The sequence below is a fragment of the Littorina saxatilis genome, linkage group LG6 (assembly GCF_037325665.1).
Source record: "Littorina saxatilis isolate snail1 linkage group LG6, US_GU_Lsax_2.0, whole genome shotgun sequence".
NCBI lineage: Eukaryota > Metazoa > Mollusca > Gastropoda > Littorinimorpha > Littorinidae > Littorina > Littorina saxatilis.
In genome coordinates, this window is record NC_090250.1 from 348,192 (window position 1) to 369,682 (window position 21,491).

At 43.2% G+C, this 21,491-nt stretch overlaps 1 protein-coding gene across 2 annotated transcripts in view; it reads right to left on the reverse strand.

Annotated features, from left to right (window-relative positions):
• The window catches only part of LOC138968218 (ubinuclein-1-like), a 56,383-nt gene extending 35,408 nt beyond the window's left edge, over window positions 1-20,975 (reverse strand). For both annotated transcript variants that reach the window (XM_070340769.1, XM_070340768.1), the window contains exons 1-9: window positions 20,724-20,975; window positions 13,823-13,921; window positions 12,872-12,991; window positions 12,537-12,689; window positions 11,246-11,311; window positions 10,257-10,375; window positions 9,415-9,685; window positions 8,873-8,940; window positions 3,650-3,819 (exon numbers count right to left, since the gene is read on the reverse strand). In XM_070340769.1, coding sequence (XP_070196870.1) covers window positions 3,650-3,819; window positions 8,873-8,940; window positions 9,415-9,685; window positions 10,257-10,375; window positions 11,246-11,311; window positions 12,537-12,689; window positions 12,872-12,991; window positions 13,823-13,921; window positions 20,724-20,888 — 1,231 coding nt within the window. In that variant the 5' untranslated portion in view covers window positions 20,889-20,975. The remainder of the gene's footprint in view (window positions 1-3,649; window positions 3,820-8,872; window positions 8,941-9,414; window positions 9,686-10,256; window positions 10,376-11,245; window positions 11,312-12,536; window positions 12,690-12,871; window positions 12,992-13,822; window positions 13,922-20,723) is intronic.
• Between the last annotated feature and the right edge of the window lie 516 nt (window positions 20,976-21,491).

Sequence of the window (21,491 nt, forward strand, 5' to 3'; positions counted from 1 at the left end):
TCTCTCCCTGTCTGTCTGTGTCTCTCTCTCCCTGTCTGTGTCTCTCTCCCTGTCTGTGTCTCTCTCCCTGTCTGTGTCTCTCTCTCCCTGTCTGTGTCTCTCTCTCCCTGTCTGTGTCTCTCTCCCTGTCTGTGTCTCTCTCTCTCTGTCTGTGTCTCTCTCCCTGTCTGTGTCTCTCTCCCTGTCTGTGTCTCTCTCCCTGTCTGTGTCTCTCTCTCTGTCTGTGTCTCTCTCCCTGTCTGTGTCTCTCTCCCTGTCTGTGTCTCTCTCTCCCTGTCTGTGTCTCTCTCCCTGTCTGTGTCTCTCTCTCTCTGTCTGTGTCTCTCTGCCTGTCTGTGTCTCTCTCTCTCTGTCTGTGACTCTCTCCCTGTCTGTGTCTCTCTCCCTGTCTGTGTCTCTCTCCCTGTCTGTGTCTCTCTCTCCCTGTCTGTGTCTCTCTCCCTGTCTGTGTCTCTCTCTCCCTGTCTGTGTCTCTCTCCCTGTCTGTGTCTCTCTCTCTCTGTCTGTGTCTCTCTCTCCCTGTCTGTCTCTCTCTCCCTGTCTGTGTCTCTCTCTCTCTGTCTGTGTCTCTCTCTCCCTGTCTGTGTCTCTCTCTCCCTGTCTGTGTCTCTCTCCCTGTCTGTGTCTCTCTCCCTGTCTGTGTCTCTCTCTCTCTGTCTGTGTCTCTCTCTCTCTGTCTGTGTCTCTCTCCCTGTCTGTGTCTCTCTCTCCCTGTCTGTGTCTCTCTCTCTCTGTCTGTGTCTCTCTCTCTCTGTCTGTGTCTCTCTCTCCCTGACTGTGTCTCTCTCTCCCTGTCTGTGTCTCTCTTCCTGTCTGTGTCTCTCTCTCCCTGTCTGTGTCTCTCTCTCTCTCTCTGTCTGTGTCTCTCTCCCTGTCTGTCTGTCTCTCTCTCTGTCTGTGTCTCTCTCTCCCTGTCTGTCTCTCTCTTCCTGTCTGTGTCTCTCTCTCCCTGTCTGTGTCTCTCTCCCTGTCTGTGTCTCTCTCTCCCTGTCTGTCTCTCTCTCTCTCTGTCTGTCTCTCTCTTCCTGTCTGTGTCTCTCTCCCTGTCTGTGTCTCTCTTCCTGTCTGTGTCTCTCTCTTCCTGTCTGTGTCTCTCTCCCTGTCTGTGTCTCTCTCCCTGTCTGTGTCTCTCTCCCTGTCTGTGTCTCTCTCCCTGTCTGTGTCTCTCTCAGTCTGTGTCTCTCTCTCCCTGTCTGTGTCTCTCTCCCTGTCTGTGTCTCTCTCTCCCTGTCTGTGTCTCTCTCCCTGTCTGTGTCTCTCTCTCCCTGTCTGTGTCTCTCTCTCCCTGTCTGTGTCTCTCTCTCCCTGTCTGTCTCTCTCTCCCTGTCTGTGTCTCTCTCCCTGTCTGTCTCTCTCTCCCTGTCTGTGTCTCTCTCTCCCTGTCTGTGTCTCTCTCTCCCTGTCTGTGTCTCTCTCCCTGTCTGTGTCTCTCTCCCTGTCTGTGTCTCTCTCCCTGTCTGTGTCTCTCTCTCCCTGTCTGTGTCTCTCTCCCTGTCTGTGTCTCTCTCCCTGTCTGTGTCTCTCTCTCCCTGTCTGTGTCTCTCTCTCCCTGTCTGTGTCTCTCTCTCCCTCTCTCCCTGCCTTGTCTAATAAAGAAAGCTAGAGACAACCAGACGTATTACAGTGCAATAGGTTGACTGAATGTAAGGCTTCTTTTTAAGCCTACTGTCTATATGATACTTACCGAGACAGTACTATTCTTGCACATTATCTATTATAGGCCGAAAAAATTGGACAAAACGCTGAGTGGGTACAATTATCTCCCATAACCATGCGCCACCGTGGATCCCAAGCACTGTCCGAGTGCTTCCCCCTTACGGGAGCTAGGTGGCGCGTCCTCTTTCTTTATGAGCTGCAGACCCTCAAAAAGCCCATAACATATCAAGAGGGGAGGCGGGAGGGAAACTCTAATAGTACTGTCTCGGTAAGTATCATATAGACAGTAGGCTTAAAAAGAAGCCTTACAGTCAATATAACACTTACCTCGACAGTACTATTCTTGCACAGAATACCAGAGTGGTGTGAGGGTGATATGTAGAGTATTAAACTCCTTAATCAAAATCACTTAAATCCAAGGATTAAGATACCCAGGCAATTTTCGAACAGTACTACCGTAAAAGAAAATATACCCAAGAAACATACCTTAGACTGACGTGACCATGCTGGCAACCACTGCTTTGGCAATGCCATACGACTGGTCAAGCCTGAGACTGGAAAAGTCTCGCATATAGTGGTTTATAAACGTGGCTGGAGTCTTCCAGAACGCGACCGCCATTATGCTTTGGAGCGAGGCACCCCGCACGTGCGCCAACGAGGAGCCGATAGCCCGAATCTCGTGTGCCCTGATGTCAGGGACCACATCCACTTGAGCATGAACATAAGCCTGTTTGATAAGCGAGGTCAGCCAACGAGCTAAAGTTTGTCTAGAAATATCCGATTGGTACTTCGGATTAAGCGAGACAAACAGTGACCGCTTAGAAGCCCGAAAGCTACGTGTTCTATCCAGGTACACTCTAAGGGCACGTACTGGGCAGAGGAAGCGATCAGGGTCATCATGTTCAAGAGTGGGAGCCAAGGCTTGAATGACTACTAGTTTGGACAACTCCGAGGCATTCTAATTCTTGGCTCGAAAGTCTGGTAGGAAAGACAAAGTCACCTGATGTGTGGTGAACTCAATGTCAAAGTCCAGGCCACTCAAAGCTTGAATACCACTGAGTCTACGGCAAGTGGCTAAAGCGATGAGGAACACAGTCTTAAAAGTCAGCAACTTGATACTGATGCCTGCCAGGGGTTCAAACTCATTGCTACGCAGGAGTTTGAGGACCAGAAAGACATCCCCCTTGGGAAATGAAACCCGAGGTTTAGACACCGCTGCATTGCTAATACCCGAAAGGACATTAGCGATGAGGGAGGACCTGATCAAGTGTTCAGGTCTGCGACCAGTAGCGGCCGCAATCGTGGAAGTGATGGCAGATTTGTATCCAAGAAGAGTCTTAGAAGAAAGACTCTTCTTTTGATACACTTCCACCAGGAAGTTGGCCAAGTCCTGTGTTGAGGGATAAAGCGGCTTTATCCCCTTGGACAAGGCGAAGGTGGCCCAAGCTCTCCAGCGTAAGTCGTAGAGCTGATTAGTTGATCGCCTCTTAGCGTTCAAGGAAAACTCCACTGAATTCATGTGCAATCCTAGTGCAAGCAGTTTGGAGCGCACAAGAGCCATGCGGTCAAGCACAGACTCTCTGGACGTGGATGAGGGAGGCCTGATCGAGGCTGGAGCAGACTTCCCCCGTCCAGATCCAGAGGTAGAGGGTCTACGTGGGTGAGACCGCTAACTATTTTTTCACAGCCGTCTGACACGCGCGAAAAAAGAAAGAGGACGCGCCACCTAGCTCCCGTAAGGGGGAAGCACTCGGACAGTGCTTGGGATCCATGGTGGCGCATGGTTATGGGAGATAATTGTACCCACTCAGCGTTTTGTCCAATTTTTTCGGCCTATAATAGATAATGTGCAAGAATAGTACTGTCGAGGTAAGTGTTATATTGACTGATTAATCACGGCTCAGCGTCCTAGTCAAGACCTCATTTTCTCAGATTTGTGTCGGTCTTAATTGGGAGGTACCACTGTACAGCGCACCCTTCCCTCTTCACCCACCCTCCTTGAGTCGCTGGATGGGCAGCTTCAGTTGGTCATCCTGCTGGCTTTCCCGCAGTTTCTTGGCGCGCTTGATCAGCGTTTCCTTCCCGCAGGGCAGGTGGTCCGCCAGGTGGGCGTAGATTGCCTTGCGCTTTCCGAACTGTAACTGGCGGGATGCCAGCTCTATGCTGTCAATTAAAAGAAAACAAAACAAAGTTATATTATAGTTAAAATGAGAGCACCACTTAACATGCCGACAATGTGCATCGAATCGCTTGCAATTTCGAATCGAAATTTAATATATATGTATTATATATGACCATATTCAAAAACAATCTCCTCAAATGTTTCTTATTCAAAGAATGTGAAATGTTTTATATGATGTCAAATTTGTGTCCACATTGGGGGATTATTCATGGCGATCAATGGTGAATGAATGGAGTGACATTATACAAGGACCATATATAAATGTTCTCAAGAAAAAGACAAGGCCTCATCGCAAATTGAGAAGAAAGAATACAAGGCCAAAGGCTAGTAAGGATGATGAATACGTTCCATCTGAAGAGGATTTGAAACGTTTTGATCCTATCGTTTTGGCTGAAAACGTTGAACTGACACCTGAACAGGTCTCCATTTGTCGTTTGTCAGATCGTTTTGCTCCAACACCACGAGAACCAATTGATGTGGCTGACCAAGTTACAGGAACATATGCATGGGCAGAGCGTCTGCGATGGCATTTTTTTCATGAAACACGAAAACGTGATCAAGATAGCAACCTCGAAGATAAAAAGAAAGAAGACAACACCCCTTTTGTTAAGATGCCTTGGTACAGACCAACCACAAAGACCGCGCCAAAAGGAAATGCAGCGTTGGAGTTGTTCATCCAAAGCTGCACTCGAGATTTTCTTGATTTGAAGAGAAGGAAGAGAATCAAAGACAACTTGACTTTTGAACAACGCAAAGCGTTGGGAGAATTAAAAAACCTGCCACTTACTCATGAAGCTGCTTGCAGGTATGCAGACAAATCAAGCGTAACTGTCATTACGTCTCTTCAAGATGATGATAAGGTCATCAAAGATACTCTTATGGACAAAACCCAGTACGACTTATTGCCAAATGATCTCTCCTTAGAAGTGGCACAAAAAGTACGGAACTGGGCTGATAAGTGGAAGATAACAGGAAACATTAACACTGACATGGCAGCTTATGTGACCGACATTGATGAGGCACATCCAGCAAAGTGCAAACCTCTCATCAAAACGCACAAATCCAAGCCTTACCCATACAGGCTTCTCCTGTCTGGGTCTGGAACTCCTATCCAGCCCTTATCAAAGTTCGTTCAGTTGTCCATTAACCATCTCACTCAACATCTCCCATTCCAGATCATTGACACAAAAGAGTTTCTGCAAAAGATGGACGAGATAAACAAGACTCTGGCACCTTTACCTGACTCAGCATGCTTAGCTGTGTGCGACGTGGTAGCACTTTACCCCAGTGTTGACAACACAATGGGTGTACCTGCAGTGAATCGAATGCTCGAACAGTACCCACCTCCGATTAAAACATCCACTGACTGCATTGTCGAGGGACTGCAAATTTCACTGGACAACAATACTTGCTCGTACACCGATGACAGTAATTGCACCATTTTTGCTATGCCTAACCATGGAACAGCTATGGGACCCTGCCATGCTTGTGACTACGTGGATGTGTTTATGGGGGAACTTGACAGGCGTTTGGTTGAGTCTTCACCTGTGCCTCTTCTCTCAACATTGATGAATGATGAAGATCAAAGTGTGCATTTGAACTGGAGCCGTTTTCGAGATGATGGGTTTGCTGTCCTTCCTAATGCATCTGATTTAGTCGCCTTCGACTCTCATCTTCAAAGTCTACATCCAGGCATTGTTTGGACAGTGTCCAGTGGAAGACAAGCCAGTTATTTGGATGTTGGTTTGCGTATTACCGATGATGGCAAAATTGAAACTGACGTATTCTCAAAGAACGCCAACAGCTATTTGCCACCATACTCCTGCCACCCTCCATCAGTCTTCAAGGGTCTTACACGTGGAGTTGGGACTCGCCTCCGCACCATCTGTTCAGAGGATACAACACTCTCTGTAAGAACAATGGAGTATGCAAAGTATCTCACCATGTCTGGATGGAAATGGACAAAAGCTTTTGCGGGAGTAAAAGAAGGAGCTAACAAGGATAGAGACAAAGTTCTAAAACAAACAAGAAAAAAGGATCGCAAAAAGATAGCATGGGTTACGACCTATGATCCCAGAGTTCCATCGAAATGCCACATCATCAAAGACAACCTGCATCTTCTTTATGAAGATGACAGAAACAAAGATATTTTCCCCAAAAAGACAATCATAGGGGCAGACAAAAGGAGAAAAAACATCGGTGAAATCTACAAACCAACAGTCCCCAAGCGTTTCATACAGCATGGACCCCGTGAACAGCCTGGTTTCTTCACATGCACAAAGAAGTGTGACACTTGCGCACATTCTGAGAATGTTCAGAGATTCACTGCTCCATGGGATGGTCGACAGTGGTGTATCCGTGGCCATTTGACTTGTTCTACACCAAACGTCATCTACATTGTGAAATGCCAGTGCCACCCTACAGACTTGTATGTAGGATCCACTATGAACATAAAGAAACGATGGGCTAACCATAAAAGTGACATTAAGTTGCGGAAAACTACTAAGTGTCAGCTATCCCATCATGTTAACACTTTGCCACACCCAACTGACCCTGCAATGTCATTTTTGTCCATTCTTCCAATTGAGTCTGTGCTGCATGAGGGAATTCTGCTTAGAAGAGAAATCTTCTGGCAGGCTAACCTTGGTACACTTCTGGGCAAGGGTATGAATCAGAGGAGTGATTTGAATGCTGCCCTCAAGTTTAGAGTCACCTATTGACTTTCTAGGGCGACTTTTTTCTTGAGGATTGGCTTTGGTCATTGTTCAGATTCTAGTCCCTGCCTTGACCTGATACATTCATTCCTGAGAGAGAGAGAGAGAGAGAGAGAGAGAGAGAGAGAGAGAGAGAGAGAGAGAGAGAGAGAGAGAAAAAGGAGGGGGGAGAGTGAGAGAGAGTGAGAGAAAGAAAGCAAACGAGAGAGAGTTAGTGATTTGCGTGCTCGGCGTGTGTGTGTGTGTGTGTGTCTATGTGTGTGTGTGTGTGTGTGTGTGTGTGTGTGCGTGTGTGTTTGAGTGAGAGTGTATACATGTGTGTTGTCCGTAGTTTTGTAATTAAGGTTGATAGAGACTACAAAAGTGTCATATTGATTTCCTGGAAGAAGATAATATTACGTCTTCGTATGACGTACCATTATATGCGTTTATTTGTAACCATAGACACTTTGCATCGAAGAAGGCTTGCGTGCTAGCAAAGACTATAAACTTGAGCTAATGATTTTCTGGAAGACAGTAATATTACGTCTTCATGTGACATACTACATGTATGTTCTATTGATAAATGTGTTTAATTGTAACCATAGACCCTTGATTCATGATACATTCAAAAAGGCATGGGGCTGGTAGAGACTAAATACTAATCATATTTTTGAAGAATGTAACTTTACGTCTGTATGTGACGTACGATCGGATGTTCCATTGTTGTGTTGTAACTATAGACGCTTGGTCTGTGCACCTTGAAGAAGGCCTGCGGGCCGAAAATTTGGATTTAAAAAGATGCGACATTCTGGCTTGGTTTTGGACTTTTTATTGTGTTGTTTAAATAAGCTTTGTTAAGCTTTAAAAAGTTTTCCAGCCTTCATTGTGTGGCGTGGTGCAGAGGAAAAAGAGTTTCTTATATATATATATATATATATATATATAATAGAATAATATTAATCATAATAAAGAACCATGTTCTAGATACATGTCAGATGTTCGCTAGTGGATGTAAGAACATTTCCTGGACAACACTTACAAAAGCAGGCCACTGAGTTCTGTCCAATCCAATAGACAATTTCCGGAAATAACTCCGTCAGGTTTGTATGGGTTGTCAAAGAGTGAATGCCCTTCTTTTCCCTCTGACAAATTATTTCACACGTGCTCCTGTCTACTTGTTTATGACACACCCCTGGCTAATGATTGGCCCCTCCAAAATTTGTCTGAGTAAAAAGCAAGGGCATTCACTCTTTCACAACCCATACAAACCTGAAAAGTTATTTTCTGAATTCGTCTATTATGATGAATTATTAAATACACAACCCTCCCTAGTGACTGGCCCATGTCACATACGAAAGCGTGCTGCAATGTTTTCAAGAGTATTTACTCTTTCACAACGCATGCAAACGTGACAAGAGTTATTTCCGAATACATGGGTGTTACTGGGAAAAATCAAAAAACCTGAAAGGCAGGGGTCCAAAATGCTCAAGTTTGAAAGAAAGTTTCTGGACACCGACGAAACCAAATCATAACAAGAAGAGCAAACGCTCGATCGAGTCACTTTCGCAGTTCTGAATATTATATGAGGCATCAGATGGACAGGAAGAAATTGCTATTCACAACACAATGAGTCACGTTCACATAAAATTTGAGCCCGGTCACTTTTATAGTTTCCGAGAAAAGCCCAACGTTAAGTTGTGTGTTGCCGAACAGAAAAGGCTAGTTATCTCCCTTGTTTTTCTGATAACGTTCGTAAAAGGCTACAGATGTAAATACTTTGATGTAAAGAATAATCCTACAAAGTTTCAATCACATCCGATGAACTTTGTCAAAGATATAAAATGTCTAATTTTTCCTTTGACGCTGACCTGTGACCTTGAAAAAGGTCAAAGGTCAACGAAACCATCGTTAAAGTGTAGAGGTCATTGGAGGTCACGACTAAACAAAATATGAGCCCGATCGCTTTGATAGTTTCCGAGAAAAGTCCAACGTTAAGGTGGTGTCTACGGACGGCCGGCCGGACGGCCGGCCGGACAGACTAACACTGACCGATTACATAGAGTCACTTTTTCTCAAGTGACTCAATAAGCAAGATGGCAGCAAATCCAAGGGAGCGAACCGAGAAAGCACGCGAACCGGTGTCAAAAGTCGGATCGGAACCGCTGCTCGTTATTTCAACTTAGCGAAACGAAGCTTTTTTTGTTTGTTTTTTGTTGAAAACCCGGAAAACCGGAATTTCCGGCTTCAGATTTTTTCAAAAACCGGAAATCCGGCAAAAGCCGGAAGAGTAACACCCATGCGAATATAGTCTATTGTTGGACAAATAAAGGTGACTTACCCCAGCAGTAGATTGTTGACGTGAGGGGAGAAGAACTTGCACTTTCCTTTCTTACTGTCGCGGGCAGCCTGTCCAAGCAGAAAAGGTATCAGTGAAAATACGTCAACTATCCAAGGCACCCTTCTCTCCCCAAACCGGTGTTGCATACAGCACACAAACGTCATTTAATTAAAGGAACTCCTTCCGGTGCTATCCCTCAGCTCTGAACCTAATCAATCCAAATTCTCTACTGTACAGTCAAAAAAACACACACACACTGGTTTTTTTCCTTCCCTCGGAGATTATTTCTCTTCCTCTGAACATCAATCAGGTTTCCCCTCAAATTTCGGAATCTGAAGAGAATTGCCTGCTTACTTTCTTCACTGTCAAAACCATAATTATCACCTATTTGATATCAAAACCATAATTATCACCTATTTAACATCAAAACTATAATTATCACTATTTGATATTAAAACCATAATAATCACCTATTTGATATTAAAACCATAATTATCACCTATTTGATATATATATATATATATCAAAACCAAAATCTTCACCTGTTTGATATCGACAATGGCAATCGCAAGGTCATCCGGAAGATCAGACGGCAGGAAGTTCGGACCAAACTCTGACCCATTGGACTTCTTGTCGTCACCATCTTGCAGCGTTTCAAAGATGACGGACTCGATTTGATCCTGGATGGTGGACGTCTCTCCCACGTTGGGGGGAGTTGTGGGACTTTGCTCCATGTCGACATCGCCGTTGGGGGTGGCTGTTGCTGCCGTCTGCTGCTTCAGGAGTTCTTTCACCGTAGGCGACATCTTTTTCCTGGTGGGTGAACAATGATACATAATAATCAATACACTGGAACCCCCTTTAACGCCCCCCCCATTAAAAAAATAATTTGTTAAGACTCTCCTTTCCTTGGTGATCTGTCCATAGCTTCTGTAAAATTTTACCCTTATTCTAAGACTTCCTCCTTTTAAGGACCTGATTGTCTCTGATATTCTGATCATAACCTCTGTAAATTGACCCCCATTTTAAGACTTCCTCCTTTTTAAGACCTGATTGTCTCTGATATTCTGATCATAACCTCTGTAAATTTACCCCCATTTTAAGACTTCCTCCTTTTAAGGACCTGATTGTCTCTGATATTCTGATCATAACCTCTGTAAATTGACCCCCATTTTAAGACTTCCTCCTTTTAAGGACCTGATTGTCTCTGATATTCTGATCATAACCTCTGTAAATTTACCCCCATTTTTAAGACTTCCTCCTTTTTAAGACCTAATTTTCTCAGATTTTTGGAGATCTTAAAATGGGGATTCGACTGTAACAGCAAAATGTACACACAAACACAAACATATTACCATCAGAAAGAAAGGAGGATTATACGCACTTCTTGTTTGGGTCGATGATTTTCTTGCGCTTGACGATTTTCTCTCCGTCAGGTCCCAGCATCAGTTTCTTCTTCTTCCTCTTCTGCTCCCCCTCCACCCCCTCCTTCACCTTTTTCTTCTGCAGCAACAAGACCACAATGTTACACTTGTGACCCACCACCACCACCGAATGAGTCGCTTGTCATAATGCATGATTTTTGTATTTATACATTTTCTGAAGGATTTGTTTATGCTCTACCCAGTGGTGAAAACCGTTTTACAAAAGAGCAAAAACTTTTCGAGTTATAAGCCTGTGAATGAGGTAACCCTCAAAACGACGGTTCTGAGAAAAACAGCCCCAAACAATTTTGACCTTACCCACACCTTTTTCCTTTGCAAGCAGCTCATTGGTCTAGTATTTTTGGTCTAACCAATAGAAACTACACATTCCATGGTGGAGGGTCACATATTACGTCCACTTTGCAATAGACGATTTTCTGAAAAAAACTTTGTCGGGTTTGTTTGGGTTTCGGACAGCGGTGTGCCGGAAACACGTGCTTCTGTCCAAGTGTATCCGACACACCCCTCACTAGTGATTGGCCCCTCTACAGTTTGTCAGAGGAAACGCAAGGGCATTCACTCTTCTACAACCCATACTCACCTGACAGAGTTCAAGTTTTCAGAATTTGTCTCTTCATTCTGATGCTCAAACAACATATGCTCTTTCAAAAAAGTTAACAACCGGTCATTAAAATGTACACAATCTTCACAAATTTCAGAAAAATCAGGTCCAATTTCATCAGTGCGCCGACTTTTAAACAAAGGGCTTGGAAACATGAATACATGTACAAGCATGCAGATTTTATTTTAAACGGTAGCGCCGTTACTGTAGGGAATGGCAGCTCACTTTCCCCAGCGAGAAAGCAGCTTGATTTTGCATGAAAATAAGCTCACAGGACCATATGATACCAATACCAATAGATGTTCAAACAAATATAGTTATGCTTACCTTGATTTTTTTCTTTTTTGGTTCTGCTCCTGCTTCCGGCTCATCTTCATCTGAGTCCAAGATTTTCTGCAATTACACAGTGAAACTTGATGCTCCAACCAACTGTTTAACTTCACCAAACATGCTAAACTTTAAATAAGCGCAAAGAATGGGGCAATTTAAAGCTTTGAAAAAAAAGTCAGCAAAAAAACAGGAGCGTACATGCATGCTGCACGCTAACAAACAACTCTTTCTCAATCTCTATCTTTGTTGTCCAAAATCTACTGAAATGAGCTCAAGAGACCGCCTGCCTCACAGCCTTAACATTCAACACTAGGACACACACACACAAAGAGTACAGTGGAACAACACCCCCCCCCCTCCCCCCTGTAAACCCCCCCCCCCCAAAAAAAAAAAAAAAAAAAAAAAAAAAGACTTCCTCCTTTTTCAAACTCTCTTTTCATAACCTCTGTAAATAAATTTATCTCCAATTTAAAACTCCCTCCTGATTTTCTCAGATTTGTTGGTCTTAAAAGGGGGGTGATAAACTGTACAAATAAACATGCTGACAACAGTGCTAACCCTGGGTCTGCCCCTCTTCCTGACGAGGGGGGTGATAAACTGTACAAATAAACATGCCGACAACAGTGCTAACCCTGGGTCTGCCCCTCTCCTTGACGAGGGGGGTGATAAACTGTACAAATAAACATGCTGACAACAGTGCTAACCCTGGGTCTGCCCCTCTTCTTGACGAGGGGGGTGATAAACTGTACAAATAAACATGCTGACAACAGTGCTAACCCTGGGTCTGCCCCTCTCCTTGACGAGGGGGGTGATAAACTGTATAAATAAACATGCTGACAACAGTGCTAACCCTGGGTCTGCCCCTCTCCTTGACGAGGGGGGTGATAAACTGTACAAATAAACATGCTGACAACAGTGCTAACCCTGGGTCTGCCCCTCTTCCTGACGAGGGGGGTGATAAACTGTACAAATAAACATGCTGACAACAGTGCTAACCCTGGGTCTGCCCCTCTACCTGACGAGGGGGGTGATAAACTGTACAAATAAACATGCTGACAACAGTGCTAACCCTGGGTCTGCCCCTCTACCTGACGAGGGGGGTGATAAACTGTATAAATAAACATGCTGACAACAATGCTAACCCTGGGTCTGCCCCTCTCCTTGACGAGGGGGGTGATAAACTGTACAAATAAACATGCTGACAACAGTGCTAACCCTGGGTCTGCCCCTCTTCTTGACGAGGGGGGTGATAAACTGTACAAATAAACATGCTGACAACAGTGCTAACCCTGGGTCTGCCCCTCTTCTTGACGAGGGGGGTGATAAACTCTCCGGCTGAGTCCTCTTGGTCCTGGTCCACAGTTCTGAAGTCCAGCGTTCCGCTGTTGATGTAGAAACCACCAAGCTTGGTCGTCAGGCAGCTGGGAACCACTTCATCGTACTGAGAAAAAAAGGTAAAGGTATTTCCATAATCATATTTGATTTTAGGGGAGCGAGCTGTTAGAGAGATCTCAACTCCTACCCCCCAATAAAGGTAAAGGTATTCCCAAAATCATATTGTGGTGGCCAAGGCATTATGGAGCATACCACACACACGCACACAATTGACTTGTCTTTACTTACAGCTTCAGTGTTGTCGATGAAGGGATCGTCCACATCGTAACCGTCCCCAAGGTCAAAGTACTCGTCCTCCAGACATTTCAGCTTGCGTTTCTTGCCAGTTTTCTTGCCAGGTTTCGGACCCTGAATTAAATAAGAAATAAAATAAATAAATAAACAAATAAAATTGACGTTGAGATCCTACGAAGAAACAGTTACCTGCATGACTGCACACTTCTGTTGTTCCCAGACACAGAAGACAGTTGGACCTGGATTCAAAATATATATCGGTCAAAATGTCCTGGCCGCTAAAAATTGTTGTGTCAAAAGACATCACGTGGGTCAAAACTATCAAACATTTGACCAGCCTGGGGTCAAAACTATTCATCAGATCAAAAGAGTAGGTGTAAATGAGTGAGGCATTAGAGTGGGAACAACACTGCTAAATGGACAAAGCCATAGCATTTAGACACATACAATGATACAATATTTTCAATCCATTTTCAAAGTTCAACTGACCAATAAACAATGTTCGGAAATAACTCTGTCAACTTTTAATGGGCTGTAGAAAAGTCGCGGTCCCTTGTTTTTCCTTGCTTTACCAAAGAAAGACTGAGTCAAGCTACACATGATATTGTTGGCCAACTACTACTACTAGCAAATGGCGTACTTCTGCAGGCGACCATCAGTGCCAGTGAAACCATGCGAACGATTGACATCCCAGTGCTTTCTCCACTGTTCGCTCAACATAGCGCTCTTTTCAACTGAGCTGACAATCAGCATAGCGGATGTGATCGTGTCCCTCAGAGCACAGATCAAGCGACGTGTGGAGAAGTCGTGTGTTGTTTGACTCAATGTTTCCAAGGAATAGCAACTCTACGACAACCCATCAAAACCCGACAGAGTTATTTCCAGAATGTGTCTATCCAGTATTGTCCTCTGGCTCTGGGAAAGCACTGAGACGAGTGTACTTACATATTTTTCCTCCAACTTTTGGGCCAGGGCAGCCACCTCGTCATGGCAATCATCCTCAGCTCCAAATGGGTCGTCATTCTCGGGCTCCGACACACTTTTCTGGAAGTGGACAATGAAGTGTTCATTTATTTCATCATGTAAAGTTAAAGGCACAGTTAGCCTCCTGTAAACCATCACAGATACTGTCAGGCTTTTACACACAGTAAACACCCTTTCATTTAAACACTCACTCGAGTCACTGCTTGAGAACATCCTGGGTGCCCTCCGTAAAGAGCGAGCAATTTTCAAAGAATTTATTTTTAAGTGGCTTATCTTACCCCTGAGCCATCGTGAACCCGTGTGATCCAGTTTCCCTTTTTTCACAATGTAGTCGTCAGTTTGTGATTTCAATGCGACTCGCTGTAAACTTATCTGCAATAGCACGTTATTATGTACCTCTGAATCTAAAAGCATGCAACACACGGCTGCGATTCACACGAACTCTAGCGATGACTTTTGACTGTTCAGAGGAACTGGCGATAGGCATAACCGTCGTCTGCTACGAGAACCACGACCTTGCGTGACCCTGCTTCCGGGCTTTTCTTTCTAAAATTCGAATTGTACTGATCTTGGCTTGATAAAAAAAGATTTCTTTTATGATATATAAGAATGTTTGTATAACAAGCTGTCAATTTATTATTTAGATTTTAAAAGTTAGGTCTAGCGCCAAAACGCACCGTCCGATTGTCTGACTCAGACAATCTACAAAATTAATTTTTTGAAAATTGCTCGCTCTTTACGTAGAGCACCTAGGATGTTCTCAAGCGGTGAGTGTTTAAATGAAAGGGTGTTTGTACTGTGTGTAAAAGCCTGACAGTATCTGTGATGGTTTACGGGAGGGGTAGTGTGCCTTTAATAGAGACATAGAACAAAAGTTGAGAAGAAAAACAGGAATGCAGAAGAAGTAAAAACACTGGTCAGCTAACAAACAGTAACTGTGAAGAATAAAATGATTGGTCATTGGATATCTGAATAGGGAGGCAACATTGCCAGTGTCACTAACGTGAATGCAGAAGAAGTAGAAACACTTGTCAGGTAATAGTAACTGTGAAGAATAAAATGATTGGATATCTGAATAGGGAGGCAACATTGCCAGTGTCACTAACGTGAATGCAGAAGAAGTAGAAACACTGGTCAGGTAACAGGATCTGAATAATAAAATGACTGGATATCAATAGGGAGGTGACACTGACAGTGTCACTAACATGAATGCAGAAGAAGTAGAAACACTGGTCAGGTAACAGGAACTGAATAATAAAATGACTGGATATCAATAGGGAGGTGACACTGACAGTGTCACTAACATGAATGCAGAAGAAGTAGAAACACTGGTCAGGTAACAGGAACTGAATAATAAAATAACTGGATATCAATAGGGAGGTGACACTGACAGTGTCACTAACATGAATGCAGAAGAAGTAGAAACACTGGTCAGGTAACAGGAACTGAATAATAAAATAACTGGATATCTATAGCGAGGTGACATTGTCAGTGTCACAATGTCTCACCATAACTGATAGTGATACACAGTGCTTTGGTGCCATCAGTATCAATTAATCAGTGTTGTTGCCAGCCTAAGAAGACAATAGGTCATTTGGACCTCCCTAAAAAAAACAATAGGTCCAAATGTCCTGGCTTTAAAAAAACAATAGGTCCAAATTGTACCGCCATACCTTTGATACATGCAATGCAAAATAATGTACAGTCCAGATTTAATTCTATCTTTTTACGCAAAAATGACAATAAAGCCATTGATGAACTTTCCGCTGTTTGCACCGTGTTCGGTAAACAGGTGCACCGGCTGGATCGGGTATTTCCGTAAACGCAGCCTCGAGTGTCAATGACGACAAACTGTCAAACACGGACTCGGCACCGAGTGCATTTTCACTTGTAGCGAAATCGAACATGAGCATTTCGATCGGGGTTTGTTTTCCGACTTTGCAACTCCCATTCCATTCATTGCAGACCTTGTCCGCCTTGTACGAATATGTATCGGTCAGTTGACCACCAAAACGTAAAAACTATCGGTCAATCGACTGGACAAGGTTAGGTCCAATGCGTCAAATCAAAAAGGAATGCGTCAGAGACCGAAGACCGAGGCCTGGCAACAACACTGATTAATTTATCAATATCATTATCATGGTCGAACATCTTTATTCTGATAATTAATACAACATAGATTTACTGATACAGTAGACTTTTCAGACCTCCAAAAATCTGAGAAAATCAGGTCCTAAAAAGGAGGGTAAATTTACAGACGTTATGAACTGAAAATCTGAGAAAACAAGGTCTTAAAAGAAAGGGAGTCTTAAATGGGGGGTTCCACTGTACATAATACTTTAAAGTGTTGTTCCTAGACAGGGAGGACAATAGGTCAGTTGGACCTTAGCAACGCACTCTCCCCTGTACATAGTTTTAACCTCCCCACCTTTTCCTTTTTAACATAGAGGGGGAATCGAGACCAGGGTTGTTGTGTGTGTGAGTGTGTGTATGTGTGTGTGTGTGTATGTGTGTGCGCGTGTGTGTACAGCGATTCAGAGAAAACTACTGGACCGATCTTCATGAAATTGTATGAGAGTTCCTGGGTATGATATCACCAGATGTTTTTTTCATTTTTTCGATAAATGTCTTTGATGACGTCATATCCGGCTTTTTGTGAAGGTTGAGGCAGCACCGTCACGCCCTCATTTTTCAATCAAATTGATTGAAACTTTGGTCAAGCAATCATCGATGAAGTCCAAACTATGGGATTGAATTTCAGCTTGGCAGCGTGAGAATTAGTTAATTAGTTTGCTCATTAAAGTTGTCATTAAAATCGAGTTTTCACTATCAGATTTGAAAATGATTGAATCGTATTCCTCAATTCCTCCTGAATTCAAAAATATATACATATGTCATGCTTACTCTAAAAATGTGCTCAGAATTACAGAAAATAGGTTAGGCCAACAAAAAAAAGTTGTATGTTTCTGGTAACATGGCTACAAAAAATAGGGTAGGTAGGTAGGGATTTTGTTTTTGTTTTTTGGTCAGGGTAGAAAATAACTATACAGTGACGCAAAGAGACTGGACTTACTATACAAAGAGAAAGACAACACATTACAAAACAAATGAGACAAAAGGGATGCGGGGTTATCCCCCTTGTGTCGTCTGTTACTTTCGTTTTGACGCTTTTTTTCTTTTACAAATGCAATAAAAAAAAGTCTAGGGTCGGCGGGAAAAAACTAGGTAGGGTCGAGTGACCAGAAACATACAACTTTTTTGTTGTTGCCTTAAGTAAGTACTGCGTCCGCAGTACGCGGAGACGAGCGTGACCCGTCTCCGTCTTTTGATGTGGTTACTCGAGACTATCTCAATGTAGTCTTGGCGATGACTGTTTTTTTTGGCGTTAATCTGTTACTTTAATGCCGACAGCTTGACTAAATGTTTTTATATCGCTTCAAGCGACTTGTTAATCTCCCTGTTTGCCGGAGCTAGCCACTCTCGGTAACAGTGACTCAACCGCAGGACTCTGAGACGTTCTCAAGAACCCAGTCCTCTACGGAAGAAAAAGAAGAAGAAGGACCTGGACTCAATTTTTCAAACTATGTATCGCTCAAAATGTCCTGGCTGCAAAAATGTTCTGTCAGAAGACATCCTACATGTTAAAGCTATCGAACATTCGCCCAGTGTCACAACAGTGCGTCTGATAAAAAAGCATGCGTAAACCACTAAATGACCGAACACCAAGGTCTGGCAATAATATTGACTGAAAAGTTTTTGTGCTACACGGGAACCCCCTTTTTACGACCTTCAAAAATTGGAGAAAACAGTATTGGCGTTAACCGGTAATTAACGGTATTTTACCGGTTGAAATGAGAAAATACCGGAAAATAATTGGCTGCCGGTATAACCTACCGGTTCAATATTTAGAACTACGGGTTTTTTTCACTGGTAAGACAACAAAACCAGTACTCGGAGTTGGACTCTTACTGGTTCCAATGACCAGCCTACCTTTTTTTCTGGATAGTTTTCATCATAAAAGTTTGTGTACCAGTTTGAAAAAATATTAGCGCCATCACTGGAAAATCGGGTCTTAAAATGGAGGTAAATTTTCAGAGGTTATGAACAGAAAATCTGAAATAATAAGGTCTTAAAAGGGAGGGGGTCTTAAAAGGAGGGGGGGGGGGGGTCACTGTATCTAACAATAAGTCAACTCTTCTCTCATCCCTGTTAATTATGACTGTAAAAGATACTTCTAAATACATTTAGTACATGTACAAAATTCATTCCATAAATATCACAAACTTCACTTACTTTTGTGAATGCTGATTTCTACCACAAAAAAGGGTGATTTTCAAACTCAAAATATTGAAGTTAACTGTTGGTAGCACACGAGTGTACAATAATAAAATGTATTAATGCCTTAATCAAAAGTGCACAGAAAAAAGTACATCCAACTAAGAGAGTGCAATAAACACCAAAACCTCTTTTTGGTTAACTTAAAAAAAAATTTAGAATCCAGATAATTTTCCTGCATTAACAGTATAAAAGTATCAATCAATGCCCATATGTGAGTTTGACAATACCATTAGGCCTACCACACAACTCTCTCTCTCTCTCTCTCTCTCTCTCTCTCTCTCTCTCTCTCTCTCTCTCTCTCTCTCTCTCTCTCTCTCTCTCTCTCTCTCTCTCTCGTGTCAATTCTTTCTTTCCTTGTCATCATGCAGTTGTTTTGGATTTATCATGCAATGCATATAATACAACTTAGCCTATAGTGTGTATGATTGAAATGTGTTTCCTTTTTGTAGTGTTGTAGAGTACGAGAAAATATGATTTTTTCTCTTCTTCTTACAAATGTAATGTGCGTCTGTATTAAGTGTTTGCATAAGGGCCAGGTTTTAAGATTAGGCTTTGCCTCAAACATATATCCTTTTGTAATGAAGTTCAGTTTCATTCTCTCCCCCCCCCCCCCCCCCCTATCTCCCTCTCTCTCACAGTGACACACACACACCGTAATATGTGCTACGACTACTTTGCTTAGATAACATTTCAATGATCAGCAGGCATTGTTTTAAACCTTTTTTTCTTATAAAAATAACATTCTGTCAGTCAGTCAGTCAGCCAGTCTCCCCCCCCCCCCCCCCCTCCTCTCCGTCACACACACACAAACGAATCTCGCGATGCACGAAGAAAAGCCTCAACAAGAGATTCGCGCAAAGAATGCTGAATCACCAGCAGCCAACTGGAAGACTGTTATAAATAAATGTGTACGTGATACCCGCCTGATGTAGTGATTAGAGTGCACAAAGTTCGGAATGAGAGAAGAAGGAATAAAAGTAGGACATCATCATGCACTGTTCCACATAAAACCAAAGCCAAAGGTTTTTATTTGTAGAGAAAGAGAGGTCCAAACTCCAACCAAGAATGTAAGGTCTAAGGACAATATTTTCCTCTGAACACACGATTAATTCTAAAGCATCTTCAATCACTAGAAACGGCAGAAGACAAAGACACCGACGGCAAAACGAGGAAGAGCAAGATGAAAAGAAACGAGGAAGAGCGAAACACACAGCGCCAGAAGAGCGCGCCGCCCACAGTAAAAGCATAGCGCGAGCGATAAGCCATCACCCCGCACAGCGCTTGGCAGCCGACACGACAGCGCCTACCGCCAGCGCGAGTACACATGACCCGGCCTTGCCCCCGTTTGTGACCCCAAACGCCGATACCCGATCAGCCGAATCAATCAGCAGCGAACCCAATCAGCCGTGACAGCATCCCCGCACGCGCACGATCGATTTCAAAACGCGCCCTACTTCAGCCGATAAAAGCGCCGCGCGCTAAACTACACCGCTAAAGTAAGCGCTGCCTAGGCTAAAAATAGCCCTAACCCCATTCTGTGACTCCGCCCACAAACCCGACTCCGATAATCACTCACGCAAAGAGAAAAATCGATATGCAATCAAAGGTGTACTGTGCTCGATGACGTCATGTATTATTAGAAGATTGAGATAATTTGTATAATCACACTTTCAGTTTTCACTTTCCTTCACAAAAACAACCTTGATAAGTTATCATCAAGAACTGTGCTTTCCTCACGTAGAAGAGACAAAACAGACAGTCATCAAACATATCATTTTTGTCCTGATTGTGCAACAAGGAAAATACTCAGATAAGTGACCAAATCAAGTGCATCTTCGAGAAACTAGTTCAAACTTTAAAATTTCATGAAACGGTCCCGAAGTCCGCGATGTCACAAAACGTGTAGAAATGCACGCATGCAGCAGAGAGGGCCAAAGGTAAAACACGAACTGGGGGAAGACTAGTTGCCACAGCAAGCCAGCGAGCTGTGTACAGAATGTGTTGGGTGAAGCACACATTATTCAGACCTCCAATATGGCTTGCAAATCCACAACCTAGAACTAGAAGAAGACTGAGCCCAAAACAGAACAAATTTTCATAGATTATGCCTCAACCAAGAGCAGAGATTGCATATCCCACCCGTTTACAGAGCAATATGAAAAGTTTTCATTAAAAGAAGGTTGGATCTGGGACAAAAAGAAATCTAACAAAAATCTCCCAGATATTGTACATTTGGTTGAGACCACAAGGGGAAGGTTCAACATGGCGCACAGCCTTTCGTCTAGCCATTTTCATTGCAACTTCTGAGCATTATCAAGCTGTGGTAGTACATCTCTACCGAACATTTCACACATCGGAGACAGGCTGTCCTATGAAGCATGGCAGTTTCCAAAGCAACCGTACGCTGGAGTTTCCTGCAAATTTTTTGACGGTCCTTGTAAATCATTGATGAACAAAACTATGAATGTTAGGTGGATGAAATGGTCGACATTTTCTGGCAATTTGAGGTCCTTTGTCCACTTACCTTTTCTTTTTTCACCAACTCCGTGAAAGAAAACTCAGGACACGTTGTGGCCGTCGACTCACCAAGTGCAAGGGTGAATCTCGGTATTAGTACCCGTTTTGTTTCCTTTTTATCTTCTTTACAAGTTGAAATCGTTTGAAACTCCACTCGTCTAGGTTCTGCCATAGTATCCGCCTACTAAATGTCCCGATAATCGACAAAATCAACGATTTATGGACTTGATCCATGCCTACCAGCCTGAATGAACCGCCATTTTCATGAACTATGACGTCACACATTATGGCCTTGACAAGAAATCCCCGGCTAGTCCATCTAAAAATAGGTATTATGCACAGCTGTTTTGGTTGGAGGTTTGTCTGTTATCCGTAGTTCTTGTGTTTAGGGAACCAAACTGCTTCACTTAGTCTCTTTAAAAACAATACAAGTAAGCTGAACAAGAATTCAGGCATGACTAAAGACGATGGCATTTGCAACAGCCAACCAAACTCACCTGCCCATTAATGAGATCGTCCAGGGTTTCCTTATGAATGTAGTTCCGGGCATCCACATGCCAGAAAGTAGGAAGCCAAAAGCAGTCTCGTATTTCTCGTCTTGTCTTATTCCAAGAAGCGTCGTCTTTTCAACAACAAAAATGTTATTGTTTCTTAGTGTAGCTTGTCTTACACTTATTACGTTTGCGATTAAAAAAAAAACAACATCTTTCATCGTGAACTTTGCAGAGGGATGAGACAATTAAAACAGCAGACTGTTTTTATTGCATAGAACTGC